This window comes from Micropterus dolomieu, linkage group LG12 (genome assembly GCF_021292245.1).
Source record: "Micropterus dolomieu isolate WLL.071019.BEF.003 ecotype Adirondacks linkage group LG12, ASM2129224v1, whole genome shotgun sequence".
Lineage (NCBI taxonomy): Eukaryota > Metazoa > Chordata > Actinopteri > Centrarchiformes > Centrarchidae > Micropterus > Micropterus dolomieu.
Window position 1 is genome coordinate 29,581,847 of NC_060161.1, and position 8,792 is coordinate 29,590,638.

Consider the following 8,792-nt stretch of genomic DNA (forward strand, 5'->3'; position numbering starts at 1 on the left):
TCAAGCAAAGTATGTTCTTTGTCCTTCAGGTCGAGGAAGTCGCCGAGCTCTTTTGTATTCTTGTTTGTGAAGCAGTCATAGACAAAAAGAGCTGCAAAGAACTCCTGTATGGTCAGGTGCACAAAGAAGAAGACCTTTTTCTGAGAAAAGACGTCTTCTTCCCTAAGAACTGTGTTACAAAGTCCAGAGTAGATGGCTGCCTCTTTTATGTCAATCCCACATTCTTCTAGGTCTTCATCATAGAAGATGAGGTTGTTCTTCTGCAGATGAACAAATGCGAGCTTGCCGAGTTTCAGAAGAAATTCCTTGTGAGTTTTCAGAAGTGTCTCTTTGTTTCTCTCAGTCTTCTTTTCATATTTTCTGCTTCTGCGTTTTGTCTGGGCAAACAGGAAATGTGCCATCATCTCTGTTAGAGTTTGAGGAACTTCAGCTGTCTCGTCTCCCCCAAAGATCTCCTGAAATAATACGGCAGAAATCCAGCAGAAGATCGGGATCTGGCACATGATGTCCAGACTCTGTGAAGAGCGAATGTGTGAAATGATCCTGTCAGCAAGACCCAAGTCCTGATGAAACCTCCTCCTGAAGTACTCCTCTTTCTGTGGGTCACTGAACCCTCTTATCTCCATTACCTTGTCCACAAACTCTGCAGCGATCTGATTGGCTGCTGCTGGACGGGATGTTATCCAGAGGTTAGCTTCAGGAAGAAGGTTTCCCTGGATGAGGTTTGTAAGGAGATTTCCCACAGATGTTATTTCACTGACAGATGTTACCGGCTTGTTCTCAAAGTCCAGCTGAAGTCTGCTTTCATCCAGGCCGTCCAGGATCACCAGGACTCTGGCTCTGATGAAATCCTCTGAATCTTTCAGATCGTGGAGCGCAGGGTGAAATTCAGTCAGGAGTTGGTGCAAGCTTTTGTTACCTGAACTCAAATTCAGCTCTCGGAAAGCGAGATTGAAAACAAAATCAATGTCCTGGTTCTCTTTCTCCTCGGCCCAGTCAAGAATAAATTTCTGCACAGCAAATGATTTTCCAATGCCTGCAACGCCCTTCGTCAGGACTGTTCTGGGGGGTTTCTCTTGGCCAGGCAGAGGTTTGAAGATGTCACTGAGGTTGATATGTTTAGAAGATTGTCGTTCCAATTTATGTTTAATGTGTCTGAACGCATGTTCTTCATGTGGAGCTCCACTCTCTCCAGTGGTGATGTAGAGTGATGTGTAGATGCTGTTTAGAGAACTCTGCTGCTCACCATGACCTTGGTACGTCGAAGTAAATTGCTTTTTCATTGCTTCTTTAAGATTCTTCTTTCCTTTGAAAATGAAGTTGTCCCCTGTAAAAATCGAAAGACCGATTATAATTCTGATTCGTTAACATTCATTTTTTGTTCATAAGATCTTTCCATTGCCTGCGTTGGTAAATATGTATGCCATGAAACAGTGAGTTCCTTTTAATCAAAAGAAGTTTAAATAACACCTGGAACATGACATTTCTAGTAGTTATTGCTGGTTACTAATAGCAGTATAAGTAAAACTACGAAAATGTTTGAAATAGTTGAACTAACTCATGTCTTCTTCAGTATCTCTCTGGTTTAAATAGACTGGATCCTCCAAACACACTGAACTGCTTGACGGTTCCCCCCTCTGCTGTCTGTAAGAACAAATTACAACAAATTACACATTATTCTTGCAAGATGCAACCTACTTCATCGGAGGATGGGAGCAGCGGCATGGCCAAGTCAGTAAATTCTGATCCCATTTACATTGATACCATATTTTCTGAGACCACCTATTAGGTTGATGTCTAATAGCACAAAATTATAGACTTGACATTGTTTTCTTGTTGCATCAAGCCTGTTAGTGTAAAGGTGTTTTCAGCTTGAACACAACGAGCATTTTGAATGCAGCATGATTGTATTTTGTCAGTGGAAAGACGAGAGTTGATACAAACACACATCCACATGAATTAAACATGTTTCAGTTTGAGTAAAATAATATCCTAAAGCACATACAGGTACGTGTATATACTGCTGTTACAAATGGCTTTACCACTTTCAGTCTCATTACGAATCTTTAACAAAATTACCACAATATGCTATGATACATTTCATTTACAGAATACATTAAAATTACCTTTGAGCATCTTGGAAACCAAAATTGATTAGCTCGAACTTGGATCCATCACTCTTCATCGAGACAAAACTGGGAGCTGTAGATGCAGTTGTCTTCAGTACACTATAAAAGAGATCTTGTAAGTGCATAAACTCTATACTAGTCATTCACTAGGCAATCAAGAAAAACACATCTATTACGTTCAAATTTGATTTTATTGATTTATTCATTTATTGTTGGCATGCTTCAGTTCCTGGCAGGGTAACTAAGCACAGTTGAGTTTTGTAAAGCCTGTTTAATTACTGTACACAAAGGTTCAGATTACAGTTTTAACCCTGAACACCATGGCTGAGCCATCGCTCTTCAGCTGTGATATGTGCACTCATCTGTAGTCTACTTGGAAACAGTCTCTCTCTCACTCCGATTACATAAATCTCGTGGTAGTGGTCCCAGTACAGTATGCCATACTTCCGCAGCAACATGATATCCCAGGGTGCTGGTTCAGGTTGGGTGCAGAACAGACAGACATTAGACTGCATTATTCTATACACACTGATACAAAGTTTCAATATAATGCAACACAAACTGGGAAAAGTTAAAGCTTATATGGTAATATGCTGTCCACTCCAGTGATGGAGGAAACAAAACCTTCTGAAGCACTGTAGCAGCATTTTACAAGGTCAAAATGGCGACATCTGCTGGACAAACTTTGGAATTTGGTGAATTTCTGTGGAAAACCACGATCAGTGAATCAGATTAAGTGGTGTCACTGCCGACATAGATATACTGTTCAATAAAGGTTGTAGCTACACTAGTCCCAAGAAATAACGGCCACGCATCACACAGATGTCGTTTGAAGATTTATATTTTCTAACTCTCTCCTTCTTTTGCAGACACCGTGAAAACTAGAAGAAAAGAAAATATTCATCTCACATTCATTTTAAAGTCTCTCAAGCTAGTGTTCATAGATAAACAGGCCCAAACACGTTAGCGATTGAATCATATAATATTACCAAACAAAAAAAGTATTGTCCATGTAAAGCCGACAAGTACCATACACAGAAGTAAACAAATGAAAGGAATTACCCTGTGCCACTCTTGATCAAGTGCAGAATAGGGAGGTCTGTTGCTCCTCTGTATGCTCTGCTCTGCATCCACATTTTCTCTCACCCATAACGTCACGGTTATGCCCTCAAATCAACTCTGGTCATGTGACCCATACTTCAAATGTTTTTTCATTTTTTATATGGCTGAATGAACTCACTTGACTGTTTTTTGTTTCTATTCTTGTTTATAAAAAAACACCACTGAACTAAACTTGTATTACCTGACTGATGGCTCACTGCAGGCGCTGTTTGGCTCAACGGACTCATCGGCAGTTAAAGAAGAGACAGGTCGCTTCCTCTTTTTCTCAGCCATTTCTATTGTGAAACAGTGGAGGGTGGAAAAAAAACACTTTTCATTAGGTTTATAAAAGGCACAAAAGCATAACTATAGGAAAAAGATATTCAATAAAGGCTTTTTATTGTACCAAAGCGAGTGGATTCAATATATCCATTTATAAAGAGCTAGATGTCAATATAGTTGCAAGCACATCAGTGGTGTCAGTTTCAGCCCACAGTGTAAATAAAAACAGCCTAAATAATTAAAATAGTTGAGCTCGAGCTGTAAAGTGCTGCTTACACATTAATGCACCAGAAATAATAATCCTATAATATAACTGTATAATTAAAAAGCAGTGATGGAAGAAGTAATAATATTTAGCTTAAATAATAGTACCATTTGACTACAATCCTGAAGCTTCTGCATTCAGAAGTTGTAAAGAAAAACAAGACCCAAAAATAAAGGTGCTAATTACCAGAATGACCCATTTCAAAATACTGTTTATTATATAGGCTAAAATATTATTATAGTATGAGAGACCACAAGATCCCCTGGGGTTGTTTTTTTGTGTGTGTAAGAGCATTTGGTTTATTGATTACCGGCTGGAGGCAAAAAGAATTTCAATAAATATAACATGAACTGTTTCTGAAATAAATTTCCTACTCGAATTTTAATTAGGCTTACATGTGGGTTCAGCGACATTGTGACCAAACAAAGAGATTAAACAAAGGATGTGTTTATGCTCAAACACACGCTGTTGCCACGTGGTCTTGCGAATATGTAGATATCTTTGTGTGAAAAGAGAAAAAGTTTCTAATGAACTTCAGATCCCAGCTCACCCAACTTTTCACTGAAGCAGGACAAACCACAGAACTAAGTGCCGACGACACCTGTATCACCTGATAAAAGAGAACTGAAAGAAACAGCAATGAGTAGCCTACTTACTTTGGTTTTTAGAGACTGCTGCTTTGTGTGTGTCCTTTAGGAAATTTTATCTGGGTGTCCTGCAGCAGCACGAACAATAAATGGACTGGGACACAGTTACTTTCACTTATGTGTTGAGACAGAGAGAGAGAGAGAGAGAGAGAGAAGGGGGGCGGGGGGGGGGGGGGGGGTCTCTTCTTGGTCATGAAATTTTTTCAGCTCTGCTTATCTTAGGAGCTGAGGGCAGCAGAGAGGGTTGCTAATTTTAAAAGCAAACTGAAGACCTATCTTTTTAACCAGGTTTTTAGTCAAATTGTATTTATTTATTTTCAATCATCTGTTTATTCATTTATTTATTTGTCTATGTACTCACATTTAGTCTGTTTTACTGATACATCGTTTTATTCTATTTTATTCTGCTTTTCTCTTATTTTATTTTTATTGTCCCCTTACTTTATTTAATTATTTTATTTTTAGTATTTTATTTTTTTAAATAATTGTATCATTATTATTTATTTTAATCTTTATCTTACTTTTCTCTTGATACTTTTACTTTAATACGGTTTTGTGCTGGTGTGGCCATTCATGAAAGTGTTTCCTCACCTCATGTTTTTATTGTTTTTTCTTTTAATCTTATATCTGAGTCTGCTTTTTTTATTTATTTATTTTTTTAAAGTAAGTTAATATGGACTACACATCACTGGATCATGCCACTGATGGCTGTAGATGAAACTCACAAACAGGATCATACGTTGTTTGCAGTCACATAAATCCGATTACGCTCGAAAATCAGAAGGAGGCAGGAAGTGAAATGGAGAATAGAAAAGATGGAGGAAAGCCAATACTGTGCTAGTTATTGTTCACTCATTGTGTCATAACATGTGTGTGAGAAATCTTGAATTATCCAATAAATTTTTAAATTGTGGCTAAAAACCTGTTTAATAGACAGTATTCGACCAACTGTGATCACAATCTCCCATTCGGGCCCTGGGTATGAATAATCATTGTTTCAAGAAATTGTAATGTAACACTGAAGCTGATCATTACCGCACAACCTCAAAAAAATAATGCTTCGCTGGTGTGCAGACATAAAATTCAGCACCACAGCAATCAAACATATTGTTTAGCTGAGTTTTCACAATAAGACCTATTCACCCTTTCAGATAATCTATAAGCAGTCTTTTATCGGACAGGCGCAAAAGGTACTGTGTGGTGCGACCCACATATTTCACCCAGAATTTCATCTTTTACCCTCTGGTAGGAGATTCAGGGTTCCTAAGTGAAAGCTGAACTGATATCAACATTCATCGACCATACGGAATGTGCAAAATGCCATTGTGCAATATGTAGGCTATTTGGGTTTGGGTTGTGCAAGCTGTTTGTTGTGCAATATGTCATTTGTGCAATGTAGGCAATAAGGGCTGTAAAACAGTTTTACAGTTGTGCCATCAAATGCAACCATTGTGAAAAGGAGTGAATGTGAATATTTATGTAGGTACATGTCTTTTGTATATGGGAGCATGTGCTGTGTTACATGACCATGTGTTGAGAGATGACTATTTTGTTGCTGTTTTGTGTTGTTTTTGTGAAGCTGCAAATAGAATTGAGAGTCCAAAACAAATTTTCCTTTGGAGACAATAAAGTATATCTTATCTATTCTACTGAGTAGATATTAGGCATCACAGCAGCCAACCATATTGTTTAGGTAAGTTTTAAGTAAAAATCTGCTGGTATTCAATGGAAATCTGGACAGATGGTTTCTGACACATGAGCTGCTGTTTCAGGATAGCTGCAAATGAAATAAAAATGCTTTAACCCATGGACGTCGTTAGGCCTATTTTAGGGGGGCTGAAGCTACCCTAAAATGGGCCTAAGCCCCCTATAACAATAATAAGAAAGACAATTATTAGATTTAGATTTTTTTTTACAATGCAGTCATATTTTCAACAAGAAGCAAGAATATTGATAAATATGATAGAAGACAAATATAATTTGTATTTATTGGCTGAAAATAATCTTTCTTGTTGTTTCCTCTGCTTCACAATTTAAATCCCTACTGTGGTCGTGCACTAGGACCCTGAGGGTGGCGAGCTGCCAAGCAACGTTAGACACACACACACATACAAAGAGAGATGAATGGTGAAGTATTGAGTAATACAAAGTGAAACTGTTGTTGTTGATGACTGTTTACTTGAGCTAAAGGAACATGGATATTTTAGTTGGTTATGAACAATCCTAGTCCAGCTAGTGTGAACACCATTAATATTGTCTATCTCTAGTAGGCTATTTCAAAACAATATCAGTCCCCATAGAATGTTGTTGTCAGTGAAAACTAAATGTTATAGTGTTAATGCTGCTGTGTATCCTTCCATTCATTGACCAGATGGATATTGAAAATATTTTAGGAGAGAGAGAGAGAGAGAAGCAGGAGATTGGCAGGGCAGCTGATTCTGAGTTCAGCAGTGATCTACACTCAAAAAACTATTTATCCCTAAAACATTGACTTTAAGTATTTTAATTACATTTAAATCTTCCATCTAATTTTATTACATAAGTTCAATGTAAAAGGTGACATGTAATGCAATGTTTTTCTAACATGTTTAGTCAGTTTGAATAAATGACATAACTTTGTCAGATTTGATTAAATTAAATTAAAGTAAACCTATAAATAAGCATTATGTGGTTATTCAATTACTATGAAGTTTAAGGGAATTTCTACATAAACCTTACATGTTTATTCAAATACTAAATATAAAGTTTCAAATTAGTTATTATATTTCACATATATAACACATACAAGAACTGTAACTGGAAATTTTATTGACATATTGCGAAAGAATCGTCTAATGGCAAAGTGCACAAGGTTTTCCAGTAAACCTAACTGTACTAAAAAGGCTAAAGAAATAAAAAATAAATAAATAAAGGTTTTCCACCAGAATAAGTATTTCTACTGTATTCAGCAACTTTAAAAGAATTTTAAAATAATCTTTAAAAAAAATTATTTGCCATTCAAAAGAGCCTTTTTTTCCCAATACAATACTCAAAGCGTTTAAAATGTGAGTATCCAATACCAGTCTGAACAATACAACATCAAGTTACATGTTTACATATTTGGATGATCGTCTTGACCTAACTGCTGACTGACTGACGGCGTGATGCACAGGCCTGTATCTTCCAAAAACGTTTTTTTACAATCTCACTATAAACACATATGCAGTCTCCTCCGAGAACAGTTCAGCAGTGACATGTCAGCGGTGATCTACTGGTCAGTAGTGATCTACTGGTCAGTAGTTGGTCAGCATCTATTTGCTGCCATGTGATTGGCTGATTAGCTATTAGTGTTTATAAGCAATTGAACAAGTAATACAGTGGCCGGTGACACCAGGTATACCTGTTCAATTGCTTATTAAAACTAATAGCTCATCAGCCAATCACATGACAGCAAATAAATGCTGAAGTACAAACTGAGCATCAGAATGGGGAAGAAAGGGGATTTAAGTGAATGTGGCATAGCTGTTGGTGCCTGACGGCTGGTCTGAATACTTCAGAAGCTGCTGATCCACTGGGAAAAAGTAGTTGGTATTTAGGAGTAATGTATAAAAGAATAACTACATGGATAAGGTTTGGGAACAACTGTGGTCAGGTTTAAAAGAAACCAACAGTGACTCTTGAGAAATGAGGAAGAAAGCGTGGTCTACAGTGTCAAAGTCTCATGTTGTTACCCATCCATAATTCAGTTGTGTTCTGAACAATCGTTGTACAATAGATACAAAGAAACATTGCATGATTAGAGTTAAATGTAGCAAGCAATTTAAAAAAGTGCATATGTTCAGGTTTGTTCAGGTAAAAAGCTACTTTAATGCCATTGATAGTGGAGACTTTTGAAAGAACAGATGAGGGAAAGAACGGTTGGACTCCTTTTTTGCATAACGGAAACACAAGTACAGCTTTCTTTGTATTTCCTATATTGTAATTGATGTAAGTCTTAACACACAGATGTATCTGGCTCTGTAAAACTAAATGCAAAATTTGGTTGCTCATTTTCTCATCAAGGAACCGGAATGATCTGGCAAGCAACCAGCGAAATATACAGAAGCAATGAAAAGAAACTGCAAAAATAATTTAAAAAGTACAGCTAACTTAACTGAAATAATTAAAAAGACAACAACATATCTATTTACAAGTAAACTGCTCATCTCTACAATGTACTGATTTGCTTGTCTAAACACAATCACAATATCTGCAATAACTTATTTTAATTTATTAAAATTTTCACTGATACTTATTATCTAAAATTCAATTCAGGTTAAATCATTTCAATTAAAATTAAGTTTGTCAAACCTGTACAGCTAAAAGTTGAATAGTAAAAATGTTCAAATA

At 36.7% G+C, this 8,792-nt stretch overlaps 1 protein-coding gene across 1 annotated transcript in view; it reads right to left on the bottom strand.

Annotated features, from left to right (window-relative positions):
- LOC123979887 (protein NLRC3-like) overlaps window positions 1-4,474 on the bottom strand; it is a 10,154-nt gene extending 5,680 nt beyond the window's left edge. The window contains exons 1-5 of the mRNA XM_046063998.1: window positions 4,434-4,474; window positions 3,433-3,526; window positions 2,127-2,228; window positions 1,559-1,644; window positions 7-1,327 (exon numbers count right to left, since the gene is read on the bottom strand). Of these exons, the coding sequence (XP_045919954.1) occupies window positions 7-1,327; window positions 1,559-1,644; window positions 2,127-2,228; window positions 3,433-3,524 (1,601 nt within the window). The 5' untranslated portion in view covers window positions 3,525-3,526; window positions 4,434-4,474. The remainder of the gene's footprint in view (window positions 1-6; window positions 1,328-1,558; window positions 1,645-2,126; window positions 2,229-3,432; window positions 3,527-4,433) is intronic.
- Window positions 4,475-8,792: the final 4,318 nt, after the last annotated feature.